This window comes from Gobius niger (genome assembly GCF_951799975.1).
Source record: "Gobius niger genome assembly, chromosome: 2".
In the NCBI taxonomy this organism is placed as follows: domain Eukaryota; kingdom Metazoa; phylum Chordata; class Actinopteri; order Gobiiformes; family Gobiidae; genus Gobius; species Gobius niger.
In genome coordinates, this window is record NC_136853.1 from 42,743,981 (window position 1) to 42,764,729 (window position 20,749).

Consider the following 20,749-nt stretch of genomic DNA (forward strand, 5'->3'; position numbering starts at 1 on the left):
AGAGTCAAATCTTTCTTTCTGGGTCTGGAAGGACCGTAGCCTCCTGCCTGAGGGGAAAGGGGTGAACAGTCCGTGTCCAGGGTGAGAAGGGTCAGCTGTTATCCGACCCACACGCCTCTGGGTCCTGGAGGTGAACAGGTCCTGGAGAGATGGGAGCTCACGGCCAAAAATTATAATTTCTGCCACGCCTTCTTCTGCATTTTGGATGATTTAACCTATTTTCTACGGATGATTACTAAAGAATGGAAAGCGGTACAAACAAACTAATTTTAGATGAAAGAAGAGAGTCTAATCTTTCTTTTGGTGGGTTTCGTGTTGACATAGATCTAGACCTAAAATTTATGTGGGTCTTGAAAAAACTGTCAAAACCCTGAAAAACCTCTGGCAGTGGGAGCTCTCTGATTTGAAAATGGCTGGCAGTCAATGAGTTAAGTGCAGTTAGCTTTATACGTTAGCCTCTTCTTCTTCGTGATTCCATCAGTGTGTATTGGTGACTCCGACCCGGTGCAGGCAAAGTTGCAATTGTAGTTTTCTGGCCAGAGACACCAGGGGGAGATGAAAGACCCCCCAATCATCCCATTAACACTTGATTTACCCCCCGGAGGGACTACGAAAAGGATTTTTTAAGGTAAACAAGTTACTTAGTACTGCTTTAATGCTGCAGGAGGAATCCCATGGCTTTTCTACAGATTGCGCTGTCATATCTGTGCCTTAATCTAATTGAAATGAACTGGTTTGGGTGCTCTTTGTCTGTGCAGGACAACCCGCTGCAGCTGCCCCTGAAGAAGTGTGCGGTGGTGGGGAATGGAGGAATCCTCAGGCACAGTAAATGTGGTCGGGACATCGATCAGGCCGACTTCATCATGCGGTGAGTTCAATCTCTCGAGGTATGACGTGAGAGCAGACATGGGCTTTCAAGTCGGTTCACTTTAAAAGGCTTTTGCTTTCAAAATGGAGTGAAGAGCAGGTTTATGGCACCCTTCTGTTTGAAGGCCCTGGATAATGCAGTACAACCATACCATAATTCAGCTGAGGTCACTGTAAATACTTTTGCTGCGAAATGGGCTTTTAATCATGATTCTAATAAAGTATTTTCGGTTAAAACCAATTCAACTGCACTTACAGCACATCTCTATCTCGAGAGCATCTTCTCCTCATGGACTTTTTTTTGTCTCTATCACTAGCAGCTGCCCACAGGCCGAGTGTGTTGCTGGTAAAATGGTAAATGGTCTCAATTTACTAGTCAAAAAATATCATTTTAAAATTGAGAATTGCCTTGGTATCGGGGAAGCATCATTTAAAGCAGTGGTTCTCAAAAAACATACATATTTTCATTAACATATAATGTAATGTTTTATTGTAGCATGTGTTTGCTATTTTACGAGAGTGCCATTATTTGTTCATAGCTTGATTAATTTTATTTCAGCTGTTTTTTCTTTGTTTTTTAAGAATTATGTAGGCTAATGTTCCTATTTCTCACGGTGTGACCCGGACGGGGGTCACGAACCCCTTTACCTGTTATAATGGGGGTCACGGCTCCAAAAGGTTGAGAACCACTGATTTAAAGAAACATAATGCACATGTAAATATAAAGCATTTTTATATGCATAACTTCAAATCATAACAAGAAGTGACTTCCTGTTTCGATCCAGCATGCCAAAATAAAATCTTATTTATGGGTTCAGAACTTCATTAGTTCAACCTAACTATTAACAGACAAAACAGACGAGCTGTGTGCTTTTATTTTGGCGTGATGGATCGAAACAGGAAGTCGAAACTAGAAGGCTAATTTTTTTTTTTTTTTGCATTGTTCCAGGAAATGGTTTATCAGTGCTTAATTGAGAGCGCGCTGACATTGAACATAGTATCTTGGTTTGGCCATCTGACTGTCAAAAACAAAGATTAACTTGGCAGAGTTGTAAAACAGGGCCGTAAAATCACAGCATTACAGTGAAGAAGTGCGTCGTCAGATAAAGATTTCCTTTTGCCAAGAAAAATGTGTTCAGGAACTCCTTTGTGCCCTTTGCCATCCGGGAGCTGAACAAGCTGTAACCCCGAATGTCGCTCAATCTGTCTCATTTATTTTCTTTTGATGAGGTGAATCTGCTGCTGCTGTGTCTGCAACAAACTGATTTTATAATGTACTTTTACTCGCTGTTCAGGAAGGACAGAGTCTGGTTTACTGTCCAGGCGGAAATCACGTGGGGTCACTGTGCATATAGCCCATTCTATTCTATTCTATTCTATTCTATTCTATTCTATTCTATTCTATTCTATTCTATTCTATTCTATTCTAACATGTATAAAAATAAACTTTCCACTCTGAAGAACTGGGATGTTAGTAATGTTTGGACAACTACCAGTTTAGAGTCGTTTAAATCGTGTTTAGAGCCTTTAAGACAGGGGTGTCCAAACTTTTTTCATGGGGGGCCGCATATTGAAGTGTAAATGGGGTGAAGGGCCGTAGATCAGTAGTTAGTGCCGCAAAACCTTCGACTAGCAGAGGTTTAAATTGTGCCCCATACCTCTATTTAAAGGAATAGGCCACCGTTTTTACATACCAAGATATGTTCTTACCTAACTTTAGTGGAGTTAATATATCCCCGTCTGGTCTTTGTCCGTGCGCTCTGTCACGCAAACGGAGCACATACGCAGCCTCTCCCACATGTCCTATAGCTCCAAAAAAGCTCACGATAGAAGCTACCAAGCTCTTCCACGTGTTCCCTATTTAAATAAAGTTACGTGAAGTGTTTTCATGTTTATTTACACAGAAATGTAACATGTCGATTTTATAAGCAGATAAAAAGGGGGACTATATTGTGAGGCGTAATGATACGAGGAGCACAGCGTAGTAACTCCTAAAGACTTCCCCCCCATCACTTCCGTCAATAGAAGCTGCGTGACTTGTAGAGAGCTCGCAGAGAACAGTTGAAGAAGCGTGGATAACTTGTGAACGATGCCTTTTACGTGCATGGTGCCGGGCTGTGATAACAAGCAGAAAGTATATAGTGTAGTAATGTTTCACAGATTTCCAACTCACCCCGGACGACGACACAGGACTCAGGACCTCCACCATGAGGTAGGAATGTGCAGCACTTTCCCAAAATATATTTTCTGCTTGTTGTAAAAGGCTCTGTACAAGTCACGCAGCTTCTTTTGACGGAAGTGAGCGGGGGAAGTCTTTAGGAGTTACTGCGCGGACGTTGTGCTCCTCGTATCATTACGCCTCACAATATAGTACCCCTTTTTATCTGCTTATAAAATCGACACGTTACATTTCTGTGTAAATATACTTCGCATGAAAACACTTCACGTAACTTTATTTAAATAGGGAACACGTGGAAGAGCTTGGTAGCTTCTATCGTGAGCTTTTTTGGAGCTATGTGACATGTGGGAGAGGCTGCGTATGTGCTCCGTTTGCGTGACAGAGCGCACGGACAAAGACCAGACGCGTATATATTAACTCGACTAAGGTTAGGTAAGAACATATCTTGGTATATAAAAACGGTGGCCTATTCCTTTAAGCTTAAAACCTTCATGCCAGCTCTGTCTCACAACGAAATGTTAGTTGTTAGGTTAGAATTGTATCGAATTATTACATTTGAAATAAAAAGGTCCATCTCTGGTGATGTGTACCGATACAGCAAGAGGCCGAGGGCCACCATAAATTGGTCTGAGGGCCGCATATGGCCCCCGGGCCGCACTTTGGACACCCCTGCTTTAAGTGTTTTCTTGTTCAATGAAAAAGGAAGTGGCCGAGGGTGAGCACAGGATGTGGCTGTTGACCATAACATGTCAAAAATAGACTGCTATTTGTCACTTCCCATTTACATTATTGACTGCTTGTCGAGAGAGATGATCCAAACTGGTCGAGCAGGCTTTTAGGTTTTTAATATTTGACTGCACAAACAAAAACAGATTCACCAGCTGATTTGGTTGCGTGGAAAAACAGACAGTCCGCCCTCTCAGTGCTGTGAATAGATTTCCACAGATGTTAGATTCACTACCGTGCTGTAAAGGGGAATGTGTGGACTGAAAGAGAAATGTGTCGGATAAGTAAAAGTCGGTTAAAGAAAGAAGAAGCAAAACAAATCTCAAACACCACAGATGAATAAAGGAGCGATAAAGACGGGACAACATTCTTTAAAATGTCCCTTTGGTGTTTGTCTCAACTGATGTGTAAACTACAGTATTGCACTTGTATTTAGAAAGCATGATAAAGGTTTGCAAAATGAATCACAATCAAAGTCACATTGACAAACAGTTGCAATTGAATAAATGTTGCAATTAGGTCATATTTATTCAGAAGACAAACCAGTCTAGAGGTTCTTAGTTTAGCAGGTCATATTTCAGTCGTCTTTCAAATGTTTCTGACATTTTGTGCAACAAGCCAAAGACATGATTGTGAATCTTGTACAGCAGTGTTTCCCAAGCCAGTGCAGGGTACAGGGAACGATTTCAGGTTTTTAAAGAAATTGAAAAGTGCCGGTGATAGGATTTGTACATTATTATGAAAGGAAAAGTGATTTAAACACATTTTATCCAGTGAAATGTATGAATTTCAGAGCATTTTAGAGCGTTTTAGCTTTTTTACAGGAGTTGTCCATCTTACTCAGTGGTTGGAGTCTCGAACGTTTTGCGTTCGTAATAATACCAGGAGTAGTTTGGCATCCGCACAGTAAAGTGAAGATTACTGCGCGGATTTCGAACTACTCCTGGTATTATTACGCCTTACAATATAGTTCCCCCTTTTATCCGCTTAGAAAATCCACATTGTTTAATTTTGTGTAATTATACTTAGTGGAACACTTTACGTAACCATATTTAAATAGGGAAAACGTGGAAGAGCTTGGCAGCTTCTATCTTGAGGCTAAATGCTAACGCCGTCTGCGCTGTGTTTACGTGATTGAAGGCACGGGTGAAGACCAGGCAGGTCCTAAAGAGGCCATTGACCCATGTAATAAATAACAAAGAAGCTGAGTTCCAAAACAAATGGTCTCTCTTCAACCAAGACAGATTTATATAGTAACATAAAATAAATGAATAAATAATAATAATAAAAAAAATAATAATGATAATAAAAAATGTGTATATAGGTGTATATATAGTATATATTAGAATATACACATTTTAAGAATCAGAATCCCATGATGGGGAGTCCCTTTCCATTTTTCCCAAATACATGGCAGCTTTGATGTAGTATAAAACAAGGAATTATTATTACTTTTTATTTATTTTATTTGTTTTTTTTTTTTTTTTTTTTTTTTTTTTATATATATATATTTTTTTGTATTTTTTTATTTATTTATTTATTTTTTTATTATTATTTTTTCTTCTCTAGCTATAATGTATGAACTCGAACCACTGTCACAGCGCATCAGGTATGTAATAGCTCCTTTTGTTTGTTGATTTTATTTGCTATACAAGGGGAGAAAAAAAAAAAAAAAAAAATAAAAGACTAAATATTGTGTGTAATAACAGAAATGTAAAAATGTACACATCTGAAATGTAAAACCACACAATAAAGTAATAAAAAAAAAGGCAGGTCCTAAAGAACTCATCAAAGCTAAGGTAAGAACATATCTCAGTATGTAAAAACGGTGGCCTATTCCTTTAAGTAAACTGTTCAAAAAACTAGATGTCGTATCATGAGCTCTCAAAACATAGCCCTCGACACACACTGTCCCACAGAAAAGGTCCTGCCTGCAGGTCATGTACATGTTAAAAGGTTATGTTCAGTCACATTTCACTTCAGTTTCTATGTTAGAGAGACTGATGAGAGCGAGCCTGAGTCACTGTTTGTGGCAGCAGAGTGAGAGCGAGGCAACAAAAGTAAAGACTGAGTGTGCATGAGCTTAACCTTTACTGCGCTTTAGTAAATGTAACTCGTTATACCTATTCCGAGGCACTGCATTCAAGTAAGCAAAATTAAGAGCCAAACTTGTTTATACATGTTAGAGAATTAACAGTGGTGTTCGAGAGGATAGATGAAAAACAGGCAGCAGTCTGGACGTCTTATACAGGAGAAGTTTATTTACTATTTACTCGAGACATTGTGCTCGTCCTACCATTCAAGTCTATCTACGCTTCCACAGAAAAGGGATAAATACCGTCTCAGAGCGTCAGACTGATACACAAGAACCTGAGCCCCACAGTCAAGGCTCTGACAGAGATAGTGCGACTGTGCAGCCTGACCCAGTGATAAAGAGCGATCTAATGTTATCCTCTAACAAAACACAACCAATGTTTTACTGTTTGTATGATTCCACCATTAAAAAATATGACATTTAAAACATGCCTCATTAGTTCTTTTTTAAGGGGAGACACTACAGGCAAAACTCATTTTTTTTCAGTTTTCAGGTTTTGGGCCACATTGGTCTCTGAACATATAAGCTTTCACCCGGAAACAGAAAATATGCCTAATCTTCACAAAAACATGTTTAAATATTGCGCTGATTCAATGTTCCCCCATAGACTTATATGGGAGAACACAATTTCAAGGGCCTTTTTCTCAAAACACATTTTTCTGTCATTGTGGCGACACTGTGTCCACGTCAGTAGGACCTAAAGACTTCAAATTTTCCAGCCTTGGACTGAACAATATTTGGAAGATTTTTTCAGAGGGATTTTTTACTATTTAATCCCTAAGCTCCATTTATTGAGTTTTGAATGTCAAAAAATAAGGCGAAAATTAAATTTTTACAAAATTTTCCACTAAAAAACAGATTTTTTTAAAACTAAACAAGAAATCCAAAATCCCCTCTGAAAAAGTCTTGGCAACTCATTTATCAATAAAGTGAAACCATAAATTTGAATGTAGCTCTATCCATTATTCAGATTTCGTCGCCGAAAAGATGGGAAATTTGGGGCATTTTTAGGCATAAAAGAAAAGATAAAATGACAGAAAACTTGCAATGTACTTTTTTCTCACATTTATGCCAGTGATCTACAGCAAAAGTTTCAAATTGATATCTGTAAATATACATTTTTTCCCTATTCACCTGCAGTGTCTCGCCTTTTAAGCACATAAATCAACTTGAAGAAATGAAAAAGTCAACTTGGTAAGTTTTAAAAAAAAAAGTACTGAAAAGTAAACAACTCAAAATCAGATGAAAATCTTGCTTCTTAAAATGTAACAATGTGGAAATAGAACTACATGGCTACATTTGTTTGTCAAGGCTCCACACGCCAGCGCTGACGGACGTTTGGGTTTCGGCGTTTGTGTGTTTTGCAGCTTTAGTGCTTTCACCCATACTTCCTTCTTTGTGGCTCCAACGGCATCTGCCGTTGGAGCCACAAAGCAATCATTAGATGGGTTTGTACAGTTTATGGCACAGTAACTGGTCGCCATTGATATCTAGTTCCCTCGTGACTGACTGTTATCTCGTGTTGTTTTGCCTACCGACCTGAACACTGGATGTGACGGCATCGCGTCGCTCCTATAGGTTACTATAGGTTACTATAGGTTACAGGCAGAAAGGCGCTATATAAGTTGAGTCCATTTACCATGTTTCCATTTACTGATCGTTCCGCCTAAAAGATTACTTTCAGATAGATACTTTCAGATAAGATAAGCCTTTATTGATCTCACAATGGAGACATTTACTTGCCACATACAGCTCAGGGTGTGCAAATAGGCAGAAATGTGAGAAAATGAACAAAAAACAATGAAATGGTAAAATACACTGCAAAAAGTAAATATCAAGCATTGGCTTAAATGACTTAAATTGAGGAAATGTATCTTGTTTTGAGCGGTTTTCACTCATTTAGACACTTTTCCTGATCGGACCAAGTTTGCTTTGCTTGTCTGAGGACATTTCAGACCAGTTCTAGAGTAAATCTCACTTGAAATAAGAAAGTCAAATTGCCAATGAGATAAGACCAATTTTCTTACCCCATTGGCAAAGAAAATGACCTGAAATAAGGACGAAATGTATCGAAACGAGTCAGAAACATCTCAGAACAAGTGAAATAATCTAGGACTGATGCCCAAGAACTCCTTAACTAGTCAAAACAACTAAAATTTGGATTATTGTGCTCAAATTGAGATGTTTATGCTGATCTAGTTAAATACTTTTTGCAGTGTAGTGGTATCTTATGTACAGTGACTACTAAGGACTTTGTGGGGACAGAAGTATAACCAGTAAATATTTCAAAAGCAATCTGATTACTGATTACTCGCTTCGGTTACACTTTAAGCTACACTACCTTGATACATTATACCAAACTAAATTTAATACTGTGTAATCTGCTCCGTAACAATGTGTAATTACATTGTCGGTTCTGTGGGAAACAAGATGTTCTCAACTGTGAAAAACGAAGTGGGGCAGACGTGATTCAGCCTGGCCTGATCATAAACTAAAGCTAAAACTTTATTTTACACTATTGTACCGGCCACATTTAGTACAATGTAATGTTCTATGTAACAGTGTAATAACATGTACTTATGTAGTACATACACAATGGAATAATGTGTATTAGTGCTTTGGAGGTACATAGTGTAATAAGACATAAGCCTTTAGGGTTAGGGCTTAAAGAGGCTAGATGCAAGTCTGTCATTTTATACTCACTACTGCCACCTCAGGTCTTATGTGTAACTGCAGTTTCTATTTAAAGCTCGTGCATGACGGTGCTACGGACACAAATTAACAACTTTTAAGTGACAGTGCAGGATTTTAGAGGCAGTTGTGGTGAACAGGTCTGAGCTCATTCTACACATTAGGACATGGCTGGAACATGTAGGGGGAGGGAGATACATCATTTTAACATGTTTAAACTCCGTATAGTCCCTTTAAGGTTAGGGTTAGAGCAGGGGCGGACTGGGACTGAAAAACAGCCCTGGACTCTGACCAGCCTGGCCCAAATTAGAGTAATTGTGACACTTCCACAAATACATAATTAAACCTCTTACCACCCGTCTAAACCAAATGCATTCTGTCCTCTTTTGGCTGTGTAACACTTCATTTGAAAGCTAAGACCCACAAAACTGACCTTTTTCCTCGCGCTGTTGCTGCGTTGTGTCACCTTTTGTATGTGTTTTTTTCTTTTTTTTTATCTTTTTTGTCACATTTTTGTTGATTTTTTATCACATTTTTGTTGCATTTTTGTTGATTTTTTGTTGATTTTTTGTTGATTTTTTGTTGATTTTTTGTTGATTTTTTGTTGATTTTTTGTCACATTTTTGTTGATTTTTTATCACATTTTTGTTGAATTTTTGTTGAATTTTTGTTGCATTTTGGTTGAGTTTTTGTCACATATTTGTCACATTTTTGTTGAATTTTTGTCACATTTTTGTCACATTTTTGTTGCATTTTTGTTGCATTTTTGTTGCATTTTTGTCACATTTTTGTCACTCTTTGGTTGAGTTTTTGTCACATCTTTGTTGAATTTTTAATGATTTTTTCTATCATTTTTTGTTGTGTTTTTTTGTCCGTGTTTTTCTCATGTTTTCATCCTCTTTTTCTCGCTATTTTGACGCTTTTCTTGTTAGCTTTTAGATTTGGGTAAAGCTCGGTTGAGGCATATGAGACATATGGCCAGTCCGCCCCTGGGTTAGAGTCTTACAATGTTGTAATCTGTAAAGCACTTTGTCATAAATAAATAAAGTGTGATTTGGTTTGATTAGAGTTATGGTCGTATGTCTTATTACATTATGTACCTCCAAACAAATACATATTATTCCATCATGTATGTAACACATAGGTACATGTTGTTACACACGGTTACACAGAACATTACATTGCACTAAATGTGGCCGGTACAATGTATCAAGGGTAGTGTAAAATAAAGTGTTACCCCAGTTTCTTTAGTTTAGGATCAGGCCAGGCTGAATAAGGTCTGACCCACTTTCACAGTTGAAAACATCTTGTTTCCCACAGAACCGACAATGAACTGCACCATTTTTTGCCTTCGATGAGATAAACTCGTAACAACGTCTGCATTTGGTATAGATCTATTGGAGAATTTAAGTGTGTATTGAAACAGTTTGATTGAATACATACTGGTGAATGAAGGTGAAACTATGTGTGAATAAGAGGTGACATTATTCAAGCACAAGAGCTGTCAGTTGAAAGGACTTTATTCAATTTATTAAAATCTCTCATCGAGTTTTATAATCCCGACCTCTGTCAGCAGATTCTAAATAGTGGAATCCCTCTTCTTCTGTAGTATTTAATCTGAATTACACTGTAGCAGGAAGTGATCACACCACGCGGGGATGATGAGGCTGCCTGGAGCTTAAACAAGCAAACAGCGTGATTTCCTTTTGAACTGTGAAACACAATGATGTGAGTGAATTCTCTCCAGCTGTGGTTTATTTTCTCAGTGTGACAGAAGTGTATTACTGTTCCGCCTTTTCTGGCACAGCGGTTCTCACACTGTGGTATTTGATTCTTAGATTAGATTACATTTGCACAGATAAATTACAAGTTTACAGATTGATAAAAAAGAAAAGCTGTGCAGGAGAGTGAGAAGAGCATGAGATCGTAAAAAAAATCACATTATCAAACAGAGGCATGAAAATCAAGTTAGTGATTACAATGACCAAACATCAAACATTTAAATGTAACAATTTAACCGCTTAATCATTTTCATACAACCTTTTTTTAGCTGTCTGTTGAAAGAGTTGATTGTGGGAATAGTCTCGCCAAGGGGGAAAATACAATCATTTGGGAAACTCAATTTTCCACTTTTTTTGCCATTTTCTGGTGGAATATGAACTTATTTATCACATACAAATAAAGTCAAATGTAAATCGGGCCCATATGGATATTTTTTCACAGCAGATTGTTCAGTAGAAGTGAAAAAACGGCAGTTGTAGCCAGCGCTAGCTAACTGTTAGCATTAGCCCGATGCTAACATGTAGCATCATGTTAGCATTCTCCGTTTTTTTATGTATTTATGGGCTGTTGAACCACTTTGCTCCTCTCCATGTCTTTGTATCTTTATCTAGTAGAAAACTATGTTCATAATTCAGCATTTGTTAAAGTAGTTTTTGAATAATTAGAGAAAGTTTCTTCAAAATTGTTTTCCCCCTTAACTGTTTTCAAACATGACCATATATGGGCGATTCCAGAGATGCCGTCTGTATCTATCTGAAGTAGAAGACTGTACATATAATAGCTCTGGGCAAAACATTTGGCATATTCACAAACTTATAAAGATATTGGTGCCATAGAAGACAATTTATTTTTTATTAATAAAATCCTATTTAGATTTGTTTGGCAAGTTGCTCCCCAAATCATATTGCTGTACATTATACTGATAGACTAAAGTATCTATAACAGCGGTGCCCAAACGTTTTGTCTCTGAGGGCCAAAACAAAAAAGTGCCTGTGGGTCGCGGGCCAAACACAGCGATGTGAAGCAGGAAGCTAATGTAACAGCAAATAACTATGGCTATACATTTGCATTTGATTCTATCTATGCAAAAAACATGCAACATTAAAACAAATGTTAACTATGGCAAAAGCCTAGTTTTAGTAGAACAGAACAATTGTAGCAAAAAAGTGCAAAATGTAAACAACACCTGTATGTACAGTATCTACAGTGGCTTTACCTCATTCATTTGTTAACTCAATTAAATCGCCATATTAGATTATTTTTGAAAGCATCAGTTCAACATCAATTCTTTTATAAATCAATTTTTAACTTGTGGCATTGTTGACGTCAACAACCTTTGCAAAAAAAGTTGGAGAACTGTGAAAGTTGATGCTACAACGCTCTGTGATAAACACCCAGACGCCACAACAGTGTTTCTGTGTGAAAGGAGTGAAACAGCGCCCCCAATTTGTGGGTGGTGGCCAAAAGGTGTACTGCATCTATTTTTACCATTGAGAACGAATGGGAGAGTTAGTATAAACCGGATGTGGCGCAAAAATAGGTCACTCTCTGGCGGGCAAACCACTTTTTTTTTTAAAGAGTACAATTTTGTTCCCACGGGCCCCACTTTGGGCACCCCTGATCTATAAAAGAGCAAACATTTCTACATAAGTTCATTTAAGATGTTGTACACACTTTTTTACCCAAGTTACTTGATGTATCCAATATGAATATCACAAAGGAAGCTGTAAGAGACAGAGACAGTCATTTACATGTGCACAAGTTTCCTGGTTATCGGTCACACGCTGGTTATGATAATAATCTGGATTCTAATTCAGGCGTTCTGCTCTCCCAAAATTTCATCCGATGGGCGGGGGAGCGACTGAATTTTGCAGTGCATTATGGGTAACAGTAGTCTTCGCAACTGAACTGGTGCTTTGCGTACGGAGGATTTTCTTTTCTCCATAAGTGAAGTTTGGGTTTTGCTCGTACGGACTCTTAGAGGCAGAGTCTCTCGCACAGTTTCTTAAATGAGACCCCAGTTTTGTTCAGAGTCCCAAACTGACAGATTGGTCTGTTGGCAGTTTGTAACGTTCATTCTGCAGTCCGTCATTACAGTATCACAGACGTGCGGTGGCATTAAATCAGCTGTTCTTCCTTCCGAGGTGGCCAGTCTCACTCGTCAAACTACATGCTTTGTAGACATGTAGTCTGGGAGCGAGCGTGATCTCAGTGATTTCCCGGTGGCCGTGATTGACAGACGGCATCAAACAATTAGAGCAACTCTGGATATGACGTAGGAACAAGCTGCAGGAAGCCTTTTCAGTAAACTTTAATGTCTGCCAATACAACGCAGTTTCTCACTTAAAACAGACGAAAGCGCAGGATAACAGTGTATCAGTAGCTGCACATGCCATCATGTTTTGGAAGAGTGCAGTGACCGCTTCCGTCTCTTGGTGTGATGACCTCCTGCCTCTTGAGCCGTGAGTGTCCGATACTGGTAAAATCGGGACACAACTGTCTCTGAGCAGATGGTCCTGACAGGTCCATGAAGCTGGCCACTCCCCCTGCCACCCGGTGGCCTCAGGGCGACGGGGGGCGTGACCTCTGGAGAAGGGTGACAGTAGAAACGCTCGTCAGGGTCGATGGTGTCGGTTCTCCGTTTCCTGCTTTTCCCTGAAACCGTGATGTTTCTGATCACGGCCTGCAGATGGAGGCTGAAACATGAAACATGTAGATCTTTACCGGCATCAGGCGCTATGACCACATCACTCCTGTGCTACAGTCTCTTCACTGGCTCCCGGTGCCCTTCAGGATGCAATTTAAAATCCCACTGTTGGTTTTTAAATCACTGAATGGCCATCTCTCTGAAATGTTGACTTTGTATTTTCCTGTGAGAGCCCTGCGGTCATGTGACCGACAGCTTTTAACCTGTCCCCGCTCTCAGAAAAAAACCCGAGGTGACAGAGCGTTTGCGGTCTCTGGACCCAAACTTTGGAACGAGCTCCTTTTGAGTGTTCGATCAGCCTCATCCATTGAGAGTTTTAAGTCACTCTTTAAAACGCGCCCCTATGTGTTGGCTTTCAACACGAGCTGAGTTGAGCATTCCATGTTGTTATTTTGTACCGTGTGTATATATATATATATATATATATATATATATATATATATATATATATATATATATATATATATATATATATATATATATATATATATATATTTATATATATATATATATATATATATATATATATATATATATTTATATATATATATATATATATATATATATTATCTGTTCTCGCATCTCTCCCATTTCCGCCTTGTTCCAGTAGCCCAACACCAGCTCCTGGTAGACAGAACAGTCGCTCGAGACTGCAGAACCCGACACACTAACCTGAGCACTGCCTGGATTGATTACAAGAAAGCCTACGACTCAATGCCACATACTTGGATCATTGAATGCCTGGAGATATACAACATCAACAGGACTCTAAGAGCCTTCATTGCAAACTCGATGAGGCTGTGGAAAACCACCCTTGAAGCCAATGGCAAGCCACTTGCACAAGTCTCCATCAAATGTGGCATATTCCAAGGAGACGCCCTGTCCCCACTGCTGTTCTGCATAGGTCTGAACCCCCTCAGCCAAATATGGCTCCAGCAGATCCCAGGAAATACATCAGACATCTCGGTCCAGAAAAGTGCAGTCCTAGGAACTGCAAAGATACTGCGCAGAACCCTCAAGCTCCCAGGCCTCTGGTAGAGGACCCGAGCAGGAGGAAAAAAGAGAGACCGCCCGCGGAGGGTGAGGAAGAGTTTTTTTTTTTTTTATCTCTCACTGAAACATGTACAGCACTTTGGGCAGTGTCAACTGTGTTTTAAATGTGCTTTATAAATAAACTTTGACCTTGACCTTGACCTTACCATCTGTTTCTAATGTTGGCACTTGCTCAGTAGTGGTGAGAAACCAGGACGCTGCGTTTACATGGCACAGTATCCTGGAAACTGTGGGAATATCCCATGAGAGTGTCCTTGTTTCTAATAACCTGAATATTAGCATATCCAGGTAAATGACATCAGGGTGCTGCGTTTACACGATTGATTGTGGAGCGGGGGAGGGGGAAGAGGGGTGGGAGGGAGTTCAGGGAGTTCAGCTTCGCGATGGCCCTGTGTACGAAACTGTTCCTCAGTCGACTGGAACTGACCCGTAGATTCCGCAGTCTCCTCCCTGACGGCAAAACCTTGAAGAGACTGTGTGATGGTGCGAAGGGTCCCTGGCGATTCTGACGGCTTTGCGGGTGAGACGGGTGGAGCACATCTCCTTAATAGAGAGGAGGGGCTCCGCAGATCTTCTCCGCTGCTCTCACGATGCGCTGGAGGCTCCTTCTGCAGGAGGCAGTGCTGGTGCCACACAGTGATGGAGCTGGTCAGGATGCTCTCGATCGTCCCTCTGTAGAAGTTGCACATAACTGAGGCTGGGACTCTGGCTCTTCTTAACTTGCGGAGAAAGTAGAGACACTGATTACTTTTCTTGACCAGTGATGTGGTGTGCATGGTCCAGGAGAGCTTCTCTGTGATGTGCACACCAGGAACCACCGTCTCCACTGCAGCACCGTTGATTGTTAGAGGAGCATCTTAATATGGTTCTGAACAGAGCGCATCGGCTCGTGACATTCGTGATATTTGTTTCTGGTTGCTAAAAAATCTTTCACTAATGTCATGAGTGTAAACTTTCGTTTCATTCATAGTGTAGGAATCATAATATCCCTCAAACTTGCACCCAAAATTGACAGAAGCCCACGCTGCACCGATGCAAACAGCGCTCTCAGCAAAAGGATGCTCTGTTGTGTGGAGCCAAAGCAAAATGCTGATTTTGGTTTGTCAGTCATTTGTCAAGAATTTGGTTTGCATTGAGAAAAATGCAGAAGTTGCGTTTACGAGAAGTGGCAGAAAAGGCGCTGAAGCGATGGAGCAGAACATGCGTAGATCACATCCTGCCAGCAGCACTAGAAGTGTTAAGAAAAGTTCATTTATGTAAAATACAATACACCTGGAGCTGGAGGACAACGCAGCCTCCACAAAAGACCAGGAAGAGTGACTTTGCGAAGGGAACGAAGGGTATCTAATAATAATGATAATAATGATAATAATAATAATAATAATACATCAGACTTATATAGCGCTTTTTTGGACACTCAAAGGCGCTTTACATGGGGAATAAAAAACAAAAAGGGGGGTTTAAGAAAAAGCTAGTTTGAACAGGTGGGTTTTGAGGACTGATTTGAAGGTTGGTAGTGCGTCAGAGTTTCTGATGGGCTGTGGGAGTGAGTTCCAGAGGGTGGGGGCGGCGATGGCGAAGGCTCGGTCCCCCAAGGTCCGGCGGTTAGTCCGGGTGATGGGAGTGAGGCGGTTGGCGTCGGCTGAGCGGAGTCGGCGGGGGGGGTTGGTGTTGTTGCAGGGGCTCGGAGAGGTAAGGCGGGGCCAGGTTATGGAAGGATTTGTAGGTGAGGAGGAGGAGCTTGTACTGAATGGGATATTGAACGGGGAGCCAGTGGAGCTGTTGGAGGACGGGGGTGGGGAGGTCTGGATGTATTGCAGTTTTTGGAGATGAGCGGTGGGAAGTCCGTAGAGGAGGCTATTGCAGTAGTCGAGTCTGGAAGTGATGAATGCGTGGATGAGGATTTCAGCTGTTGACTGGGTAAGGGAGAGGGTGGAGTCCATTATGATGCCGAGGTTGCCTACAGAGGGGGAGGGGGTGACAGGGTAAAGTTCTGGACAGAGGGGAGGAGAGATTTGTGGCCGGTGATGAGGAGTTCTGTTTTATTGCTGTTGAGTTTGAGAAAGTTATTGTCCATCCAGGTTTCGATATCGGAGATGGAGTCAGTGATGGTGGAGAGGAAAACCGGGTTGATGGATATGGTGGAGATGTAGAGCTGGGTATCGTCGGCGTAGCAGTGAAAGTGGAGTCCATGGTGCCGGGTGATCTGACCGAGGGGAAGCATGTAGATGGTGAAGAGGAGGGGGCCGAGCACGGAGCCTTGGGGGACACCGTGGGTGACGGGGGAAGTGTGGGAGCAACTTCCCCCGTCGTATCTATATTTACCGGTTCACCGGATTCTTGACATTCTTAACAGATTTCCGAGAGAACGCGATGCAGTTCCAGCCCGCATTAATGGTAGCGTGTGGTGACAGGTGGCTGCAGTTTGTGGCGGCACATGAAGCCTCTGCTGCGAATCATCACATTTCATTTGATGGATTTGTGGCCTTTGTGATTTGTCGTCCTTTTGTGCAAACCTACCACAAACAAATATCTTAACCCCACTCTCACATCAGTGCACACAGACACTGGACCCACGGCAGCACGATGACTTGCATTAAAAAAAAAAAAAACAATTATCCCCATTGTCAAAGTGTTTTATAGGAATCTGAACTCGTTTATCCAGGTGCTTGTCGTTTGTCTGAATTCGTATGTTTTTTTTGTCTTTCTTCTGTAGGTGCAATCTTCCTCCACTTTCTGAAGAGTACAATGAGGACGTGGGCACCAGAACGCACCTGGTGACAGCAAACCCCAGCATCATCGAGAAGAGGTGAGCGCAAACTCTCGCTGCTGACGGGACATTTACCACACAGGGCCAACACGCACACATGCTTCAATGGGAGTGAATGTCCATGTCGAAGTGGTGGTACTGGTAGTGACAGCAGTATTTTAGTGGTAGTAGTGCTAGTTGCGTCCTATATTTGGGAAAACCTTGGACTTTATTATTATCTTTTCTATACATTTCCAAACATACAAGATGTAGATATTTGGAATTATTCCTTTTACTGACATTTAAGAAACATGTTAAACGGCTCACTAAAACTGTTAATTTTAATGTAGCAAATTTTAGACAGGTAAGACCCTCTATGTCTCTGTATGCGGCCCGAATGTTTTTACACTCCATGATTCTGTCTCATGTAGAGGATTGTATAACCACATGGTCACTGCTGCTGGTACAACACTCAAACCAATAGAGTCTCTTTTTAAAAAAGCCATAAAAATCTTGGACAAGAAACCGTTCTCCTTTCACCACTGCACTGTTTTAGAGAAGCATCATCTACTCAATTTTGATAACTTCATTCATTTTAAATATGGTTGCCTTGTATATAAAGTATTGCATGGACTTGCTCCGCCTCCATTGCAGGATTTCATCAAGCCAAAGTCTGTTAGTGGGATCACGGGCACCAGGGCATCAGCTCGACGAGACTGTGAGGTTCCACACAGACTGTGCTCTCTGTGAGGTTCCACACAGGAGAACATCCTCTGGACAGACTGTGCTCTCTGTGAGGTTCCACACAGGAGAACCTCCTCTGGACAGACTGTGCTCTCTGTGAGGTTCCACACAGGAGAACCTCCTCTGGACAGACTGTGCTCTCTGTGAGGTTCCACACAGGAGAACCTCCTCTGGACAGACTGTGCTCTCTCTGTGAGGTTCCACACAGGAGAACCTCCTCTGGACAGACTGTGCTCTCTGTGAGGCTCTACACAGGAGAACCTCCTCTGGACAGACTGTGCTCTCTGTAAAAGGCACCGAGTACTGGAATAGTCTCCCTTCATCAGACAGAGAGACTCCAACTCTGGCCACTTTTAAAGCACGTTTTAAACAGTGGCAAAGGGAAAACCAGGCCTGTGAACACTTTTAGTTGTTACTGCATTTATTGTTGTCACATTATGTTAATTGTAAATTGTGTATGTGCTGCCTGCCTCGGGACTACAGATGGAAACTAGCATCCCCGCTATAATCTGGCATATTTACAGTGCTCATGTGCAACTGTTCATTAATATGCATTGTCCCTATCAAATAAATAAATAAATAAAAATGACATGCTACTTCAGTAAAGTCGTCAACAATCGAAGATAAGGTAAACTTCATTGTCCCACAAATGGAAATTTGTCGCAATTGTCACCCAACAATAGTTATTATATAAACCAGCCTCAACCCCCCTGTGCAAAAAATATATCAGCATCACTTAAAATGATGCTCCTCCAGTTTGTTGCACAGATTAGGCTTGGGCATTATCTCTGCTATAGTTTCGACAGACAGGTGAATAAATCAGAGCAAATAAACAGCTAAAAAACAACTGCTAAATAGTTTTAGTTACAGGTGAGTGAAGGTTCTCTTAATCTGATGTATTTGTCTGGCAGAAACTGTCCTCATTGTGCCTTTATCTGCACAAACCCGTGTGTGCTCTGAATCAGCCACAAATTAACAGTACGATGATCAAGCTTTCATGAAATATCGAAGGTTTTCATACCTAGACCAAGGCATTCAACTATTTCACGCTTTTCATCAGCAGAGAGATCCTTTTTCTTTCCTTTGTTGCTTGAAAATGCTGTTTACTCATTTTCCCCAGGCGTCTGAGATTGATGTCAGTGATTCAAGAGCCCAGAGGTACAACACCATCCATGAGTTTAATTTTTTTTACCTTTTTGACACTGAAATACAATTTGCATAATAATTTGGAACGCGGTGTAGACTAGATACATTTTTCAAAATCTATTTATCAGTAAAGCACAATCCTGCGGCCAATTTTAAAGCCATTTAGACTCAAACTTCATCTCATGTCATTCATTTTCATTTTATTTATTTATTTCATTCAAAAGTGATGTTATGCAATCACAATAAAACCGCCAAGCCAACACAGTATGAATGAAACGGAGCAGAGGAGAAGAACAAGTCTTCTGCCCCTTTTGTTACTTCACACTTTACACTTCACACTGTTGTCCTTTGGAAAATGGTATGTCTACATACATATATTTACAGTCTTATGTTTATACATGTGTATATTTACAGTATTAACAGATGTTTTTGTATTCTATATTCAGTTTTTCAATGTATAAAATACAGAACCTTCGTATTCTTGAATGTTTACAAATAGTCAAAAAGAAACAAACCGTCAAATTCATGTTTGTTCAGATCAAATATCCCACATTACTCATGTCCAAGTACTTCATACTTTTTTAACATTGTGGCTTTTATGTGTTTTTTAAACTCTAGGAGAGTTTCTGACTTTTTCACTTCTTTCTGGAGTTTATTCCATAAACTGATTCCTGTCACTGTAACAGTTCGTTCCATTGCTTTAGAATTGAACCTGGGCTTGTTAAAGATGTCTGTTCCTTTCAGATTATAGTGACTTTCTCTTTTCTCAAACATTTCTTGGACGTTCACTGGCAATATTTTTCTATTTGCTTTATACAAAACCTGGAGGATATTATAGTCTACTATATCTTCAGATTTTAATAAATTACATTTAATAAAGAGTGGATTTGATGGATCTCTATATCTAACATTATGTATCATGTACGGCGCTCCTTTACATCAGTCATAAACAGAAACAGTAAATCTCACTTTTCTTCAGCATGAGCAGTAGCAGGGGGAATGGGGAGCTGAATAGGGCGCCGGTGTGTATTTTCTTTAATATGTGACTGTGTCCCCTTCTGTCCTTCAGATTTCAGAACCTGCTGTGGTCGCGGAAGGCCTTTGTGGACAGCATGAAGGCTTACGGCTCCAGCTACATCTACATGCCGGCCTTCTCCATGAGACCGGGCACGGACCCCTCTTTGCGGGCCCACCACTCCCTCTCCGACGCCTCCTCCAACCTCACCATGCTGTTCGCCAACCCCGAATTCCTCCGCGCGGTCGGCAAGTTTTGGAAATCCCACGGCGTGCACGCCAGGAGGCTGTCCACCGGGTTGTTCCTGGTCAGCCTCGCTATAGGGCTGTGCGAAGAGGTCACCATCTACGGATTCTGGCCCTTCTCAATGGGCTTGAACGAGCAGCCGATCAGCCATCACTACTACGACAACATCCTGCCCGATAAGTGGTTCCACGCCATGCCAGAGGAATTCCTGCAGCTTTGGCAGCTTCACAAAACCGGCACGCTGCGGATGCGCGTCGGCAGCTGCCCCTAAAGGGAAGGCGGGTCATAGACTGTTACTGACATAGGACCAGGAAGCGGATAAGGCGCGTGTGTCCCCCGATTCAGCAAAGATTTGAGTGGGTTTTCTAACTCAAGAAAAACTCAAGCGCTGCATTAGTGTGGACATACAAGCCCTCCCCCCATCATTAGCATAACAATGTGCTCGGCCAGCACACATTGTAAGATAGACCTTCCCAAAGACAAAAATACCCCAGATAAGTGACTTGCATTGATTAACAGATGTGTCACTGTTCCAGGAAATAGCGGGTGCAAAATATTTGAGGGGGGGGGGGTGTCTTTGTTTGCTGATTACTGGATCTCAATGACATATGAGTCAGCATGACCAAAGCTCCCTGTGGGCTTTAGATGAATACAGAGGGAGAAGGAGACGAGAACCCGGGGGGATAATAAAATGCACTGAAAAGACGGAGGGAGAAGACGGAGAGAGCCCAAGGAGCAAGACTTGGCAG

General features: G+C 41.0%; 1 protein-coding gene across 1 annotated transcript in view; it reads left to right on the forward strand.

The window, feature by feature from the left end:
• st8sia1 (ST8 alpha-N-acetyl-neuraminide alpha-2,8-sialyltransferase 1) overlaps nucleotides 1–20,483 on the forward strand; it is a 50,870-nt gene extending 30,387 nt beyond the window's left edge. The window contains exons 3-5 of the mRNA XM_079552518.1: nucleotides 759–868; nucleotides 16,817–16,909; nucleotides 19,809–20,483. Of these exons, the coding sequence (XP_079408644.1) occupies nucleotides 759–868; nucleotides 16,817–16,909; nucleotides 19,809–20,271 (666 nt within the window). The 3' untranslated portion in view covers nucleotides 20,272–20,483. The remainder of the gene's footprint in view (nucleotides 1–758; nucleotides 869–16,816; nucleotides 16,910–19,808) is intronic.
• Nucleotides 20,484–20,749: the final 266 nt, after the last annotated feature.